General features: G+C 38.0%; 1 protein-coding gene across 2 annotated transcripts in view; it reads right to left on the bottom strand.

Annotated features, from left to right (window-relative positions):
• The window catches only part of si:dkey-34e4.1 (carboxyl-terminal PDZ ligand of neuronal nitric oxide synthase protein), a 52,988-nt gene extending 36,189 nt beyond the window's left edge, over window positions 1–16,799 (bottom strand). For both annotated transcript variants that reach the window (XR_006373288.1, XM_044144097.1), the window contains exons 1-2: window positions 16,318–16,799; window positions 13,067–13,138 (exon numbers count right to left, since the gene is read on the bottom strand). Coding sequence is in view for 1 of the 2 variants with exons in the window: in XM_044144097.1 (XP_044000032.1) it covers window positions 13,067–13,138; window positions 16,318–16,422 (177 nt within the window). In the remaining variant the exon portion in view is untranslated. The remainder of the gene's footprint in view (window positions 1–13,066; window positions 13,139–16,317) is intronic.
• Between the last annotated feature and the right edge of the window lie 2,215 nt (window positions 16,800–19,014).

The following is a 19,014-nucleotide window of genomic DNA, read 5'->3' as shown; positions in this document are numbered from 1 at the left end:
GAGAGTCATGCTGAGGCTTTAAAACAATGTCAGTTAGACTCAGTTTTGCTTTGAGTTGAATTTGGCTCAGTTTTTTTTGTTAATTATTTTGCCACAGTTACTCGAAATGCCAACAAAAGTAATAGCGCCCCTCACGGGATCGAGCTGCACGTGTTGATATATATATATAGGTTATATATTTCCCTATATAAAGCAAGGTTAAAGCAAGTTTAACCTTGCTTTATATATATATATATATATATATATATATATATATATATATATACACATATATATATATATATATACATATATATATATATATATATACACATATATATATATATATATATATACATATATATATATATATATATATATAGTGAGGGGGCACGCAGCGGTACGATCCGCATTAACGCTAGTGGGAAGCGGAAGTTATTTTGAGGTGTAGAACAATAGGTGCTTCGCAAGTCAGTCACTGCTCTCCCTATGCACTGCTATGGCAGGCCCCAATGACACCTTCGGGTTTTCTATTAGGATCACTGGAGGAAGATGAGAGAAATGAGATGAATGAATAAAACAAACACACACACACAGGGGCATAAATCACATTTAGAAGTAGGGCAGCCTATGCTGGCAGCTCAAAGGCCTGGAGCACTTTCCTGAATCATTATCCAACAAACGACACCATAACACAATGAGCTAGCTTATCTGCCTACTCATGCTTACAGAGCGCTCCAGTGCCTGAAGGTGCTGCTTACAAACCTGATGTCTTAAGTGATATTTGAAAAGAACACAAGTCTGGTTAAATGAATGATTTAATTTGTTGTGAATATATATATATAAAAACGCTATATGAACATCAATTATTTAACAGAAAATGATGCTTTGCAAAGTGTAAACATTACCTTGCAATTAAAGGCTACCCTGGTAAAGATGTGCAAAAAGGCTTCTGGTAAATTTACAGAAGCAAGACTTCACACTAAAGAAACATATATTTTTTATTCTGAGAGAACATTTTAACAAATTCATATATAGTCATTTCTATCTTCTTGGTTCCATAAGGGAATACGTAAGATGGGGAAACAAAACAAAATAGTCAAGAGCGATAGTCAAAAGTTAGGAAATCACGACAGAAGGAAATCTGCAACTACTAATTACAGTCTGTGTGATATTTAAGAAGCTTATAACAAGTGGAATTGTGATAAACAAGGCTGGATTAGGAACAAAGCTCATCTCGCCAATTTTTGGGAGGTCAATAAGTCTCCATGACAACCATTACATGCTAGCCACAATTGCCAGCTGGCTGTTCAAAAGAAAAGCCTTTTCTAAAGTACCACTAAAGTCATTTGGTGTTTCCGAAGTCCCCTGGAACTTTGCCTGGATCCATTTGGTATCTTTGAGTTGATTTTGGGTTCTAGAAAGTTTTTATTCCACCTAAATTTTAGTTCATAGAACATTTTAAACTATCTGAGCCGTTTCTTGTGCATGTTTTCACCATCAGGTCCAAACCCATACTGTTTACGTAGATTATGTTAATCTACATATATTAATAAAAAAATCCTCTCTTCCTGCAGGAATGCTGATGTGACCTGAGGGACACACAACAGCAGAATGCAGAATGTGATTAAAAACAACGAAATTAGACCAATGCAGCAATATTATCAGATTGTTTCATAGTAGTTACATTTAGAAAACCTAGTACTTTGTGTAAACTTTCCAGAAATGTGCAATGACGACTCCAGAGAACAAGAACTGGAGAAAAGGTCATGGGAAATGGTGCAAGTTGGAAAAACCAGGAATGAATTTCATAGTGCTTTATGTTTATTCACTATTGGAGAAAAGTAGAGAAACTGTCACAGCTTTAACCTTGCTTTATATGTTTGCTACTTCCAAATGGAAAAATTGGTAAATGAGTCACAATCTTGGGGTATTGTGATTGTTTTCATTTGCTTCTTTGAACAGAAACGCAGTGAAACAGGATGTACACAGTTTGACCTGATGTTACTGGACTTGTTTTGTGCAGCACTGACAGCAATTTATTTTTATTATTAATTAGGTGTTACAACAACCACATTTCTTGAACACTGAATTATCTTTAATATGATAGTAAATTGGACCACATCTATCTAAGTACCGTACTTTTATTCAAAAACAGACTTGGTACCAAATCAAATAGACAAACTTTAAGGGAAGGGAAAAGTTGAATAAATCTAATAATTCTGCAGGGTTATTCAGGATGGCCACACTGAAGCCACAATTTCACATTGCACAGAAATTGCTTTGAAGAAATTTAGATGGAGCCAAAAGGGAAAAATGGGTGAATAATGCAAATCCCTCAAGTTAAAGAGTTCCACTTCCTTTCTGGCAGTATAAGATGCTCAGCGCACACAAAGGGGGGACTAAAAAAACGGCTCTCATAGCCACAGCAGGCATTACAACATCATGCTGTCACCATAGCACTAATGTTTAGGGATTACCATTCACATTATCTTTCTACGCCCTGCGACAGCCTGGCGACTTGTTCAGGATGAACCCCGCCTCTCGCCCGGAATGTTAGCTGGACACCAGCACCTCCGACCCCAATAAGAGACAAGGGTGTACAGAAAATGGATGGATGGTTATCTTTCTATGTCAGCATCATCAAACATTGATGTTCTCCAGTGACTGATCTTTAAGTTGAATTTTGACCTGATTAAGCCACAAAATCTTAGAGGACCACTACATTTCCTCCACTGGCTGTTGCAGGAGGTTATAAAAATATCTGTCCCTTCAAAGCAGAAAAATGAACATAACAAAGGTGACCTAAGTGTGTATCAAGTCATAGCTTAAGAGACAGGTAGGAAGATTCAATGAAGCACAATGATGTCTATCTAATGTCAAATGTTAAATAAATAACACAAGGGGAAAAAGTATTCATGCCCTGCAAATGTTACCACCTTTTATTATATTATAACTGTAGATTTCTACATATTTTATTAAGATGTTTTGTGGTAAAAAATAAAATATTGTAAAGTGGAAGTAAAAAAAAAAGTAAAAGTAACCAGAAAAGTGTGGCATGCCTTTTGTATTTAATTCCCTTATGCTGTATCTTCCTGCGTTTGCAATTTATTGAATAAATAAAAATACTCTGTTGTTTGATATGAATGAAAAACTTATTTTGTTTGGGGAAAATGAACATCTGCCCTGAACATGCAGCCAGAGATGCAATGAAACGGATTTAGATCAAATCCTTTGCATGTGTTAGAAATGATCCAGTTTGGGTTTTTTACTTGTAAAAAAAAGCTTCAACGCACATCACTTACTTCCATTTCTTAATTATTCGCCACTTTGTCTCGGTCCATCAGATAAAATCCAAAGGAAATACGCTGAAGCTTGAAGTTTTATTCCCTCTTCGTGATTCATGTTTGCATGCTATTTTATCCACCGTGGTTTATTAGTTCTAGAACCTATTTTATGGGTGCTGACTCACACCGAACAACACACGCCAACAATATCTTTCCAATAACGACACAAAAGCGGGAGCTCTTCAGCTGCCAGTGTGTTGACTTTGCTATATTTGCACTTTAGATTAGCTACAGCAGACTCCGTGGCAGCCAGAGAAGGCACAAACAAACAGGAGTGTTCACAGGATGCGCGAATTATAACATAGCTATGAGTTTGTACTTGCAGACATTCTGAAATACCTCTAAAAATGGAGCATAAATAACAGTGCAGCCCCCGCTGCTGACCTGGTTTAAAATGTCACAGATGATCACATCTGTCGAAATTTCCTGATATATATTTTTTTCCTCTTTTGAGAAAACTCACTTATAAATGTAGGATGTAGGAATGTAGTTGGCGGCATCAACTCTTATATAAGAGACGTGTTTAACATTTTCATGCTGAGGCTTTATAATGGTTAGGAAATGTTTGGAAAGCAAACGTAGCTCCAGGGTGTGCAGCAGGATGGAGTTTTTGCCTTTTAGAAAGGGTTCTTCCTCAAGAGAGGTTTGTTTTTATTGAAGGTGATGGCATCAGCGTATATACACATATAACTTGAATTACATGTGGCAATAAAGGACAAGACAAAGCCTTTGGGTGGATTATGAAAGCAGAGACGTGTGCGCTTGTGTACTCCAGGGAAATAATAGCGGCCAAGAAGACTGAGACAACCAGATTGTGAGGTCATTCCGACATTGGAGCAACAGACTACTGACTAATCTCCAGCATCCGTCACGAAGAGAAAATAGTTATTGGCGTTTCAAACTTTTAATGAGAAGCATCCACTTTCTCCTGTTCTAGTTGGGCTTTATGAAAATAACCTAAAGGTCTACCAGGAAAAAAACAAACTATTTTAAATGCTTTCCTGCGCCATATCAATCAGGTGCCAACTGCAGGACGGCAAATGTTTCCAGGTCAATGGTCAAATTTCTTTTGTGATGCCAAGCGTTACGATGATTGAAGTTTGCCAATCTTTCGCTCTTCCACATAACAGACTTTATGTGAAATCCCAAAGCAAAGCTAAAAGCACCTGAAAGCTGTGGTAGACTTAAAACACATTGCCTTAGGAGAGACTAAAAGAGAAGATGTAAAATTTACAGAGATTCCTACACATTTCATCAATTTGCAGCCATTAACCTGAACACAGCACTAAGATTATTTTCATAATAAAACAAGCCACTATAAATCTAAAAAAATATGGCAGATGTATTCATCCTCCGATGGTATGACACCCCTAAATAGAATGCGGTGCAACAAATTGCCACAACAGCTTAAATTCAATTGGAAATCTGTGCTCAGATTGGAAAGAGTTTTGATCACAGATGGTCTTTACTGAAGAGCACAGATGCTCTTTTACTCAGTGAAAACATTTGGCCTTTTTTACTGAGTAAAAATCCGCAAACGACAGTTTTCAAACGTGCAATAAATTTTTTAGAAACACAACCTAAAAGACTTTCTGCTGTAATTACAACCGAAGGAGGTTGTTCCTCCAAGTACCGACAGACTTTTAAAATTGTATTCATTTTCTGTCACTTCACAATTATGCACTATTCACATATCATCCCAATACGATACAAAGAATTTGGTGGTTGTAATGTGAGAAAATGTGCAGAAGTTAATGTGGCATAAATACTGTAGAAAGGCAGTCATAGTGGACTCACACTGGTCTTTACACCATACATTATTTTGTGTCGGTGAAAACAGTGAAATATTCAATTAAATGAATTGAAAAAAGTAATAAACACAAAAGCCATGACTCAGTTTCTCAGCTACGATTCAGCCAGGCGTTGGATGATAATATTGTTCTTCATAAAAATATGCTTTACATTTTGAAGCTTATGAGAATTCATACATAACACTGACTGACAGATGGGATTTTTACCATCTGTCAGTCTGACAAGTTATTAAGCATGAACACAGCAGATCCTGCACTGATGACACCTGATTGTAAAATGGCTCTAAATAAAGAAGAAAATAATCCTCTTTCTTTTTGTGTTTGCACAAACAAAGAAACTGCACCAGCATAAAGCTGAGATCACGTCTAATTCAATAAGCATTTAGGTCACCTACTGGACTTGTGCATCTGCCATTAAGCCAGCATGAACCCAAAGTGAAAACAAAGCCTCCCATTGTGGTTCATCCCTTTTTAAAGACAGTAGTGACTCAATCACATGTGAACCATCCAATCACCAACATTTGGACAGACAGACAGATCAGCAATTTTTATATGTAAATAGTAACAAGATCTATCTCTCCAACATGGACCCCACCTCTTACTCATACTCACCACCATCAACAGTTGGTGATACCTAGTAAGGAGTCTTGTACATCCCTGTGTTTTACGCCTCTCTTCCTAGCAGAATAGTTTAATTTCAGCCGCATTAAAGGTTTTTCCCTCTTCTGATTGTGAAAATTCTGTTTATGGTCACACCAATTAGATTTAAGTCCAGATTCAAAACCTTCCTTTCGTTTGATAGTGTTTTGGATCTTTGTCCTGCTGATAACAGGACATTCTGCAAACGTCAGTGCGTTTGTAAAATGGAATAAAAACCTTTAATCAAACAGTTTCCCCTGTTTTGCAACGTGCCAGTACTGCAAATATTTCTTCTTGAGATTTCTGTGGAGCACCAAAACTTAAATTGCGCTTACAAGATTTAGTTGGGGAGCCCTGAGGCGCATCGATTAGCACCGCAAGGAGGTTGCTGACGTAAAAGTTTGCCGGAGTCTCTCCGTTCAGACTTTATATTCTCTGTCCACGCCTGGTTGGGTTTTCTGGTGCTCTAGTTTCCCTCTGCAGTCCAAAGGCAAGCTTACGTAGGCCTGTGATGAGCTGACAAACTGACAAGCCTTGTCTCCTGCCCTTTGGCAGCGTGGAGAGCGTCCACCACCCCATGTTCCTAACAGAAGATAAAGAAAGAGACTGGAAAGTTAAAAATCTTCTGCCCTTCAAACAAACCTGGCCTTATCTTATTTGTCATAAGAAAACTTTTTCCCAACCTGTAGCATTTTAACAGAAACAGTACCTGACAAAAAAAAAAACACTCTTTTCCCCAGTCTGACAGGTCCAGAGTGACTGTGACTCCGGGACACATTAGCAGTCAATCATCTGCATCTCACCGAGTCGTGACCGTTCAACGAGCTCACGTAAGACTGACACAGACTCAACAGATTGGTGTCGAAAGCCAACAAAAAATGTCAGGGGTACCTCAAACAGAGGCCCGCTCAGAAAAAAAATCCCAAAACAAGCAAAATCTTCCTTCTGGCAGACCACGCAAAGCAGGCTGCATCCTGAAGGACACGTGAGGGAGCCTTAAAATCCCATTAGAGCTGCTGAAAATTCAAAGAAAAACATGCATAGCCTGCTCTCAGCCCCAAAATCTATTCCTGTCAGCACTGAGTAGATAGCCAGAGAGGGGCTAAATTGAGACAGTCTATTTTGGTAGGAAGAGAGTGAGGGGAGGGAAGAAAAATAGCAGTGGAGCAAAGGAAAAGAGTTGGTGGGGAGGGGGTAGAGGATAAGAGACTAAGAGGGAGTTGAAGAGATAGGCAGAGGTAGAGGATTGCCTTCAACTTGTTTCTTTTTTTTTTTTTTGCGGAAAGACACAGGCTCTCCTGTAAATAGAACATGTTCGTTTCCCAAAGAAATTCCACAGCACACACTCGTCTCCCTTAGAGAGCCAGCGAGCCGTGGAAGACGCCGGATCTGTCCATGCGCATGGAGCAACACCAGCCTTTGTTGTCCGGCCTCGTTAATCGATTGAGGAGGTCGCGAGAGGTCTCGCCATAATGGAGCGGCCACGGCTCTCAGAAACGCACACACACACACACACACTGAGTGTGCGTGCAAAAACCATCTCTGTGAGCGCACGCTTTCTGAGCCACCGGTCAAACTGAATGAATCAAATTCTTAAAAACCAGCCTAGTGGGACCGGTTGGTGATGATTGGGGGCGGGTGGGTGATTAAACAAAAACAGGCTGGCTGAAAAGAGCCGCAGGATGCAGACTTGTATCTTTTCACTTCGCTGCCAGGAAAAGAGCGGGCAAAGTATGAGAATTGCTGACATTTTGCTTCATAACAGTCACAAATTTCATTGGGATTTTACGTGACAAAAAAGTAGCATGTTGTAAAATGGGATTCAAATGAAATGTTTTTTTATAATTTTCATAAAAATGGAAAATGAGTTGTGCATTGGGATTCAGTCCCTTTACTAAAATATCCTAAATAAAATCCAGTTCCATCTGACCAGTAAATAGAGTCCATCACTGTTGCTAGGCTTTACTTTGTTTTGTTAATTCTATTTTTCTATTTCTCCTGACTTGCCCACTACTTTCCTTCAGTGACTCAGCTCCCTACCTTCGCAGTTGTCTCAACTGCTCACCTTTCCAGAAATCGAGCTCCTCGACACTTCCTTGGTTTTCACAGTTTGTCAAATTCTCTGTTGTTGCCACCAGCATGGGGATTCCCAGAACTCTAGTTTTTCTGTGAGCTTTTGTTTGGTTTTGTACTTAGGTGACTTTTATGATGTTTCAGTTATAAATACGTATTCTGTTTGGTGCACTGTACACTGTATACCTTTCAGTTAGGTCATTCCTGGAAGAAATAAGAAACAAAATGTCCCTGTAGTGAAGTCGTGTCAAATTCCAGTCCTCAAGTGCCGGTGTCCTGCAACTTTTAGACGTGTCCCTTGTCCTACACGCTTGAATTAAATGGCTAAACTGCGTCACTAGCACACAGTCAAGCTTTAGAGAGCTTTGCTAATGAGCCAATAATAGAGCCAGGTTTGCTGAAGCAGAGAGACGACTAAAAGTTGCAGGACTGGAGCTTAAGGCCACTGCTCTAATGCATCTCTACATTAACTGTAGGTGTGAGAATTTGCATCCATGGCTGTGTTGCTGTGAGTTAAGAAATATCCAGGTCTAATTTCTGCTAAAAGTGTCTCTACAAAGGCACATACACTTTACAGATTTTAACTTGTCGAAAGTTTTAAAATTATTTATGCTTTTCTCCCATTCCCCGATACATGTGCTACTTTGTCTTTCACATAATATGATAATAAAACTCAAAGGGACAGAATGTGAAAGTGAATACTTTTGCAGTAAACTTCACTCGACAAGCACTGAACTTCTATGTTCTGTCATACTGCCGTCCTCTATAGACCCCAGCCGCTGTTTTCCCACATTGACTCGGAGTAAGAAGATTAACTGAGGGAGAAGAAACCAGTGCAGCTCTGCCAGCCAACAGACAACCTCTCTCTGCTCCACGACTTCCTCCCCCGTCTTTTCTCCCAGCTCCATCAAGCTCAATTTTCAGCCTCTTTAATTACACACAACACCCCAGCCAATCTCTCGGTTAAAAAGCTGTGCTTCCAAATGAAAAGAGAGGTGCTCCAACTGTATGTGAGAAAGAGATGAAGGAAAAGTCAGAAAGGATTGTCGACATTCATCTATTGCAAAGCTAATTGCATTTGATTTGGCAAATAATCTCAAATGAGCATCGACGCCCTTCATCGCTTATATGTGTGTGGACTCCGAGTACGTGAGAGGGGTCGTAAAGCTCCGGCAAAGAAATTCCTCCCACGTAGATGAAACCAGAGGCTGAACAAACAGCTACTGGAGCTTGGACTTTAATAAGAGGTGTTAAAAGCAGACGGCGAAACCTCGAAAGGAGGAAATGACTCAAACTTCACAGCCCACAAATGAAAATTTACATTCATTTTGATTCATAGATTTTTCTTTGGCATTTCTAATTCAAGTTGTTGAAATTCCAACGGCATCTTTGATACCGATGCCTAAATTTATATTTGAGCATAAGTACTGGAATCAAAACAATAAATGCATGTTATGGATCACATAGCTTTACCTGTTAATGTCAATTATTTCTAATATTTAGCAACGGTGGAAATAATTGTTAATTTTTTTCTTTTACATAAAAATATGTAGATGCTTTTTTTTTTAATGTATATTAAATTTCACCTTCAGAATCTGATTCATCCGTACCTAAGTGACAAGGTGTTAGTTAGGTCTGCGGATTTTTATCACCATAATTGATGATGCCAAATATAATTTTTTAAGATTTTATCTTCTATGTTTTTCCAAAGATTCTTGGCAAAAGTTGTGCATTATTTTAATTGCTGCATGTGCAAAAACTCTTTTCCCTGCAGTCTGTAGGGGTGTGTGTGCGTGTGCCTGTGAGTGTGTGCCTTTAAGTCAGCTGAGTTCAGCTTTGCGTGCACTACCATTTCATATCAAACCTAGTAGATAAAGCATCTTATTTGTGTTTTATAAATGAATAAAGCTTTTCAAAGTTTTCGAAGGCCTAAAGGGGTCAAAAGTATTGTGCTAAAAGTTAAGTCATAATCAATGAAGTTTAGGCCGTTCTGTAAGTTTTGCTACAACCTGCAGCAGTGAAAGAGTTTAACCAAGGTTAAGTGAGATCTCTGTCTCCTACTTTTGCATTGAAGGTTGCATTGCTTGTTTTCATGTGTTGATCTGCCAGTTTGTGCAAAAAACTTTTGCACACTATGCAAAAGTTATAGTGTGAACATTCATGAAACTCGTGGCTACATACAAGTTAAAATCCAAAACAACAATCAAAAATAACACACCAAACATGATAAATCCAGTTGGGTTTTTTTTTTGCTGTCTTTCTGCGTAAATATACGGAGTGAAAGTAGATAAGACACTTCAAAGAGCTTGAGAGTGTACCTCGAGCTCTTTGAAGCTCGAGGTACACTCTCGAGCTTCAAAAGCCAAATGTTAAATGTCTGAATCCCATTTTTATCATGTTAAGATAAAAAGAATGCCTAAAAAGGGCAAATAGAAACAAATATTCTCCTTTTGAAATTGAACTTTGTATTTATCACTAATCCAGTCCCATTGTATTTAGAATTTTAAACACTCACACTTGTTGATTTGTGCTATTTTACATATAAAATCCATACTTTAAAGCACATCGACTGTGTGTTTAATACTTCTGATCCCATTAGAGCCATTGTAATGATATTTAAGTGTTTCTTGATTTTTATCTAAGTGTGTTGGGAAATGTGTGCATGGCTAATGTGGTGCTGAGAGTCGGCTGGATGTGAGGATCTGTGCCACTCTCATATTAAACCATGAAATATTAAGCTGACACTTACAGAGTGCAGGCCGAGTGAAGCAGGTGGGCCGACTCTCCTCAAAGATAACAAAACCCAACCGCCAGCTCTCTGACACTCACTATAGAAGATCAAATCTGTAAGCCAACAATGAAATCGGAGCTTTTCTAGTTATTTCTATTTTAAAACAAATATAACCAAAAAAGATCTGTTCAGGTTTCCCTTCTATGTGTAACTCCGTCTATCGTTCTATAAACTCAGGCAAGTTTCCTTGTTTCTTTTAGGGGAAGTGGGAAAGCTTCTTCTCACAGCATTATGCTGCCACTACCGTGCTTCACAGTGGGAATGATGGAGCCTAAGGACTTTGTAAAATTATCAGAAAAAGATGTGCATTACTGTCTTTCCTCTGTACAATGTTCACATAAAATCTTAGTAAAATACCTCCTAACACTATTTCCAATGCTTCGTATGGCTGATTTTCTTTTAACGCAACTAAATCCAACATTCATCCAAGTCTTTTGAAAGGACGCGGCATTAAAAATTAAACAGGTCATCCACTGATCGAAGTAAAAAAAGCCCTCATCCATAAATAAGCAGCTTTGATCACTGCCAGCAGAGATCTTGTCAAACACAAATGACAATTTAATAAACCAAAAGGCTGTTTGTATTAACCAGATCACTTAAACTCATCGCATGACATTGCTTCTTTCCTCAGCTCAATCAAAACGGAATTGTTCTGCACCGTGCATTGAGGTCTAATGTAAAAAAAAAATAAAAAGATAAATAAAAATGTGGAATATCAACTTCATAAATACATGTTGAAGACGTGGATTTAGTCTCTCTCCGTCTGAAGGCTTCAATTTATATTCCTACATGTATAGCAGTCTTTAACGAACCAATTTAACTGGCAGGAAAAGAAAAAGAGAGGAGAAAATTTGGTACGTATTAGATGATTCATCAAGGCATAGCTGCCAATCACAAGCAAACCCACATATTTCTTTTCCGCTTGTTTATTCAGTCTGATCTGGGAGGCCTGTCATTTCTGAGGCATGTTAGCCCGGTGAGTCACACGTAAATTACAGAACCGTCCGCAGGTTCCTGTTTAGCTTTTGGTTGAAAGAAAAATAACCTAATTATTGCTGTGATATCATAGGGTAAATAAAAACTTAATATGGCAAAAAAACAAACAAAAAAAACAAAACAAGATGGAGCCTTGAAATAAGCTCATCTGAGTTGATGGTTGGGCAATAAAAATAAGCATCACTTAGTTTAATCAAAAGCAACAATAAAAAGCTACACACATTTTACACACTTCAGAAAGCCACACCATCCACCTCACTCTTTTAGCTGTTTCCTTTCTGTAAAAAGGCCTCTTTGGATTCCTTTAAGTGTTGTGTTCCGTTGTTCAGTGAATGCACCACTGCACTGCCTGTACAAATTGCATCTGACAGCACGCGCTTTTCATTCTGTGTGATTACAGTTTTAATGTTAAAGGCGTCTCCCTCCTCCATCACACAGTCCTCCCCAAAGGACTTCAGATGAGGGAGAAAATCCCAGAGATGTTTGTTTTTAGCAGCCTTAATGACAACACATGTTTTATCAAATTCCAGCTATGACCCAGGTATGTTCATACCAATCTCTCACAATGCAAATAACTATTTAATTATTTATCTAAAGGAAATATCAAGCAATGTCTATATCTTTAGCAAAAGCACTCTGACAATTAAAAACAGTCAGATAATAAATGCATGGATTCAGCTTCAGGACTTCCTGTAAATTTAAAGTTATTTTAAGGAGTTAAGAAGATAAAAAGTTATGACCAGCTTTTTGTGTGTTTGGTTCAGATAACATCACAAGATGTACAAAATCGAGCTGATCAGTCAGCATCCGCAAGACATTTAAAAAAGGACATTCAACATATATTCTAAAGAAATGGAGTTGCTAAAAGTCAGACGATTTTAAAAAATGAAACTCATCTTAAATATGATGGGTAATCCAAGCATGTCATGATCATTATTTTCAAAATATTTGGAAATAGTTTCTTAATCGAGAGAAAAATCTTGATAAGGCAGCTTCCTTGCACACATACTCCTGATGACAACACACGACGCGTAGAGATCGTCTTTAGAATCAAGCTCTAAAGACGATCATTGTTCTCCCTATTGTAGCCTGGAAATCATCAGAACCAAATTCTGGCATACATCTGTAAGTTTAGATCTGTTGCATTATCTGCTAAGACATGTACCAATGTCAGCTCATTATATTGATTCCTGTACCTCTTATGATGTCACCCACCAAATACACACAATGTGGAATCAACAGCCTTTTCTAAAGAACTTTAATGAAAGCTTTATTCTGTAAAAAAACCTACAAGAGAAGTCAATATTTCCTTTCCAGCTGTGTTTTCATTGTGAGTGTAAATTTTGCTGGTGGAAAAATAAACCACTGGACAATATCTTCAAGATGAATCCATCTAGGTTTCACTTTTCTTTGTAAGCTGTTGACCTTACCCTGATTCTTCTCATGGCTGCTACGATCTCCATCCGACTGTTGGGCCTGGGCACGTCAAGACTCCCCACATACTGTGGCAAACACGTACACACACATGAAAAAAAATAAAAGCAACAAATCAGTCATCCATGGTACCACGCACTGCAAAAAGACCGTTTGACAAAATCAACTATTTCCATGTGAAAATGCACAGAGTGTTTGACGTGACCAAAGTTCTGCTAATAAAGGCACATTTTTAATCTGCATATTTTTTTCTTATCAGCTGTCACTCAGACTAGGGAAAATTCTGTCACAGTAACAGAATAACACAGCACAAGCCCTACAACTTATCTTCCTGCATACTGCTAGTCAGCTGGCTGAAAGAGGCCTGCAGCACATTTCGTCTAAATTACAGTGAAAAAAAAAAAAGTTGGGTTGTTTTATAATTCACCTTAGCAAGTTACGAGTGGTATGTCTGTTAAAGAGCTGACAGAAAGCTGGCTACATGAGCAGATAACCTAACTACTTAACCAGATAATCAGTTTTTAGTTGGTTACTCCGTTAGTGTTACTATAAAAAAGGGGGAAATATTTTGTGCAATAATATCCTTTATGGAGGGTTACCTCGTTTATTTCTGTACTTCAGTGTATCAAAATTCTATTATGCAGCATGCAATAATAATTAATTTAACTAATGTATAACACCCTCTAACATAACATTTTTATAGCAGAAGAAAGAACTGTTGCCATTTCTATTTTAAATGAAAGCATTTAAATTATTTTGTGCATGTTTGTTTTAAATTGCTGTATTTATTTTGAGAAACCACAGTGTTTTTGCACAAGTTATCATATCGTGAGAATCTCCAAATAAATTATGCATAGTCCGAAATATTGTGCTAGATACTGAGACTTATTTAATGATGGATCTTTATAAAATCAAAACCTTTTCTGATGCACTAGAACATGTTGGGCAATAAAAAGAGAAAGAAAATATGGTATTCATGTTTTAGTAAGATTTTATTTTATTTTTTATGGTGTCGCTTTCAGGTGAAACGACAACTTACAAATGTTGAAAAATGGAACCATTGTAAAAAATTGCAGTCAGCATAAGCATCTCTATTAGCAACCATTCTCTGCATACAATACATTCCAATCATTGGAGTGTCAGCATCTGTGGCAAATCGTGCCTTCAAAATAGATCAATGTGTGTAAGACACTGCAAAACAATGATTTTTCTTGCAATGTGTCAAATCTGTATGGTTCTGTTTCACAGATGAGTTTTGTGTGGCACAGATGACACAGCCTTCCCTTATTAGTAAGCTCTTGGCGGCTTGCATATATTTGAATTCATGAGAGGCCCTGGGGACCACGCTGCCTTTGATGTTCCTCTTATTTTGATTGCAGTAAACGGTCTGGGAGCAGAAGATCCGTAGCACTGACTGGGTAAAAACTATCTTTGGTTTTGCTGTTTAATATTTAGAGACTGGCTGTGTGCACTCATTCAGTTTTATTCATTCATAATCCTCAAGCCAATTTATTAACTGAGATGTTTTTCTTTTGTCAAAATTTCTTTTTTTTTAAATGCGATGCTTATCACATGCACTTCCTGTTGGATGGAGGACAGTTCTGACGCACGTTTCCATTAAGCTGTGGTGCATTCATTTTATGTTTAGTCACTGAGAATCTGTAAAAGTCTGAATTTTACACATGGACATTACAGCAGAAAGGTTGGCCATACATAAGCTTAAAAGTTTACTTTTAACTTCTTGTTTTCTGAAACAGTCTGATTTTTCTTTTGTTGTTTCTTCATCCACTGATTTTTATTTTTTTTTTACCAAAATCTGCATGGGCTCAAAGCTAGCCGTTATGTCTGATGTGATCGTAGAATATGTCTGTGTTTTTGACATCGTAGTTTTCAAATAGTTATGTTTTGGTTATCTACTTTAAAATCTAACAAATTACAACACTTCACAGTAATAAGGGCTTATGAGTTTTCTTCAGAAATTTAGTTTTAGAAATTTATATAATGTTGTTTTCAAAACATTCCATAGTTTATTCTGAAAAAAAAAGAAAAGTATAAATTTAGAGCTAGCCCAAACCCATGCAGGTTCTTGCCCAGATATGCCTTTGCTCAAATCCAGACTCAAAACTAACAATTTAAGAATATCAGTTTTCTATTACTTTTGCACTTAAAGAACAGAACATATTACATATAAGCCAAAAAATAACAAAATAAATAAATGTGCTCTGTTTTTAATAGAACTAATAAATAATGTATTAAGAAAATGAAAAGGGGCAATCTTTAGAATTGCAGTCCAATCAGTGTTATGAACTTCAGTCACAGGAATCTTTACTGTTGAACAGGAAACAACAATTTGTTAAAAACTGTTAAAACAAGGGAGTGGCAGAGGGTCAAAGTTCAACAACGACAACACATGCCTGCTTTAATCTTCTCAACTTTACTGGCATCTTATTTGCCTAGCTAGACTATATATATATATATATATATATATATATATATATATATATATATATATATATATATATATATGTGTGTGTGTGTGTGTGTGTGTGTGTGTGTGTGGCTGTCTTATATTGATGGATGCTTTGCAAAAACCTATTCTTTGACCTTGAGCATGTCAACCATAATAAAAACTTCAAACATACCCTCTAGGTATTAATCATTTTTGTATGAATAAAGACATTTCCAGAAGTAATGTAATAAAAATATACTTTAGAAAGGAAAAAAAAAATAAAAATAATTTCATCCTGTCTATCAATCTGAGATAACTTGAGTATAAGAAAAACTTTTAACAAAGGATAAATGTAAAGCTTCTTTCATGAAAAAATAAATAAATTAATTTTCATGTGTATCTTGCAATTTGCATCGATAAGAGAAATTGTTTTAGGCAAGGCTAGGCACCATCTCTGACTCTTGCCCGGGGCTCATAACAACTTAAATTCGGCCCTGGTGCCAGTTTGTTAGGTGGCTTCCAGTTTAGGATTCATAATTAAACGAGTGGGGGAATCTTGTCAATATACCCATCACTCAGATCAGCTGTTGTTTTGAGATTCAAAAGATAAATCCAATCAGAGGAACATTCCTGGGATAAAGCTGGAATAAACGTCGGAGCAGCTGCTGCCATGAGTTTCAACTTCATAATGGATCCCAGCTGCTCCGTCCGGTACACCTGCCACCGCCACATGGTTGGGGAGAGGGGTTGGAGGGAGTCAGTCTGGCTAGAAATAATGAATGGACCAGGTTATGTCACCTTGGCTTGGAAGTAAATCCCATGCTGGTAAGCTTCCTCGTTGTGCAGCGGCAGCCGCGAGTCCGCCACATCGTCCACTAGGTTGTACCTGTTCCTCACGGGCATCCCGGGCTCCCTTTCCTCCTGCGCAGTAAAAAAAAAATCCCTGAACAGAAGCTGAGAGGATCGATCCAGAAAACGCTACAACAAGCCGGGCGTGCACGGCTCCGTGAGGCACTTCCCGGGGGGAACACGTTCCATCGCCGCTGCGCGGGGCTCCAACCCGTCCTGACCTCAGGAAGGACAAAACTGCGCGGCTCTTTTCCTCACACACAAAAACAAAAGCAAAAGAACAAAAAAAACAACAACAACACACACACAGGGTGTCCCCTGCACGTTCAACCTGCCAATAGGGCAAAAATAAGTAAATATTTTTTAAAAAAGCAGGAAGTCTGTGTGTGTTTCCAGGGGAAATCCTCTCTCTCTCTCTCCTCAGGTAATGAATCCCGCTCCCCCGGAGTCCTGTTTGAATTCTCGTCCAGTTGCTCGGATTCAGCACTGCTCTGCAGACGAGAGAGTGTCTCCCCCACTCCTTCCCTCCCTCCGCGAAGCACAAAGCGACTGCCTCATTGGAGCGAAGTTCCCAGGCATGATGCAACCGGGAGCTGGGAGGAAAGCCAGCAAACAAAGTGAGCCCTCCCCTCAGGAGGTGGGAAAAAAAAGAGGGGATACAATCATTTCTGACGGCCATGATTTTACTGTGGGAGGGCAAATTCTTCAGACATGAGAAGAAAATGAGTAAAATAAGTCCGGGAGGTACAGAGCCTTGCAAAATGCACCTCAGATACAAACATAAATCAGATTTTTTATTTTTTTATTTATTTTTTTGAGACGGATCAATATTGTCAACTTTGTGTTTTTTTTTTGTTTGTTTGTTTGTTTTATTTCTACAAATAAATTATGAGATCTGTGTTGCTTTATCCACTTCCTTCACCCCCAAATCAAACTACAAAAAACTTGCAGACTAAGTAACACAGCAGACAGGTCCAGGTTAAAGTTGCAGAAGTTTAAACCACAAATAATAAGCTTAGAGGGGGAAATGCCTCAGTTAGAGGCCAGAAAAGAGCAGCAGTGATGAGAGAAACTAGAGGACCATGACATCTCTGCAGGGGCTTTCACACGGCAACTGTTGGTGGGAAATAAAAACAAAAGGTGTTTATGAGTAAGAGGTAACAGGAAAGTTATTAAAGCTAAGCAATAAGACATTCCTTTTGAAGTTTGACAGAAGACATGTTGGGCACACAGCAAACAGAGGGAAATAATTGATCAAAGTTGAACATTTTTTGAGCACAACATCCCCACAGTGAAGCACGGCAGTGGCAGAATCATGCTGCGACAACGGCTTCCTTGACTGGAAGACGAATGAAGCTGAATATCGGAAAATCCTGGAAGAAAACCTACTGTGGGCTGAAAACAGAGGGCACTACAATGGAATAGCTCAGATAGAATGGCCTAGTCAAAGTCTAGTATATCCGTTTGTTGGCCTTAAAACATTTTTCACACTTTAGATATGGGCTTTTCTTTTGTGTCTGTGTTCAGTGAGCTGGTTGCCTTAAACGCAGGATCATAACGTGACGTCTAGCTCAATCAGCAGGTACCTGCCAAAAAAAGAGAAGATAAAAACAGTTGAAAATTTAAGTGAGAATCATTTTCTGCATGCATACTGCCCCTTATTTATTTATTATTTTGTTTTTCCTATAAAGTACGGTTGTCTTCCCTCAATTAAATCAAAAAAGAAAAAAATTTCTTTGTTTCCTCATTCTCATACCCAGAGATTTCTGAGAAAATGATTAAAATTTTCACAAACATTAAAGAGTTTGTTTTCATCTTTTGCTGTTTTGCTGAAGAGCCTCCAAATAGCCACTTGGCAGAGACTGGTACCAGTGTCATAAAATATCAAACATTTTTTGACACTTCCTTTCACACGATAAAGTTGTGAAATGGTAGAAATGCCGAGTTGATTCTTGCTCTGCTTCTGTTAGGCTGCGGCTGCTGATGGACGCTGACGTGTCTCACCCTGCAAAAATCTTGAAACATCAATTAACAAAACATGATTAGCCCTTCTTTGTGATTGCAAAAGAAAGATCTTTACCCTTCTAGCCTTTGATCAAAGTTAACTTACGGCGCCCTCTGTCGGTTTCAAAGTTGACTACAATCAACATACAGTTACAGATTGTGTTTTTGAAAACCCTTTCAATCTGGAGGCCTGGTTTGAAGTAGATTTAAATTTGGTAGACAGAAGAAGTGTTCTGTTGATAAATCATATTCACATCTGCTCATCGTGGTGGTTTTAAAATCTGGCCAGTTTTGAAAAACTTTATGTAAATCTGGATTATTGTTTCTTTACATTTACTTATTTGTGTGAGAGCAAATTTCAAAAATAATCAAACAGGCAACATGGCTACACATTGTGGTAGTTTTGAGTAGCCTGTCTTCTAAACTTATATAAATTAGTCCTGAGGACTTTGTGGTCAACTACAAACAGAAGTATTTCTCCTTGGATTTCTGCAGGTCACTTGATGTTTTCATAGGTGTTGTTTTGTGTTTTTTGTTCAAATTTAAAGACTAGATACTTCAAAAAGTATCTATTAGCTGCAAATTTGAAAAGAGAAGAGTATTAAAGGGTAGATATGCTGTAGTAAACTTCTTGCCTACTTT

This window comes from Gambusia affinis, linkage group LG17 (genome assembly GCF_019740435.1).
Source record: "Gambusia affinis linkage group LG17, SWU_Gaff_1.0, whole genome shotgun sequence".
NCBI lineage: Eukaryota > Metazoa > Chordata > Actinopteri > Cyprinodontiformes > Poeciliidae > Gambusia > Gambusia affinis.
The sequence above is the reverse complement of the archived record's forward strand: the minus strand, read 5'-3'. Positions and strand labels throughout refer to the sequence as shown.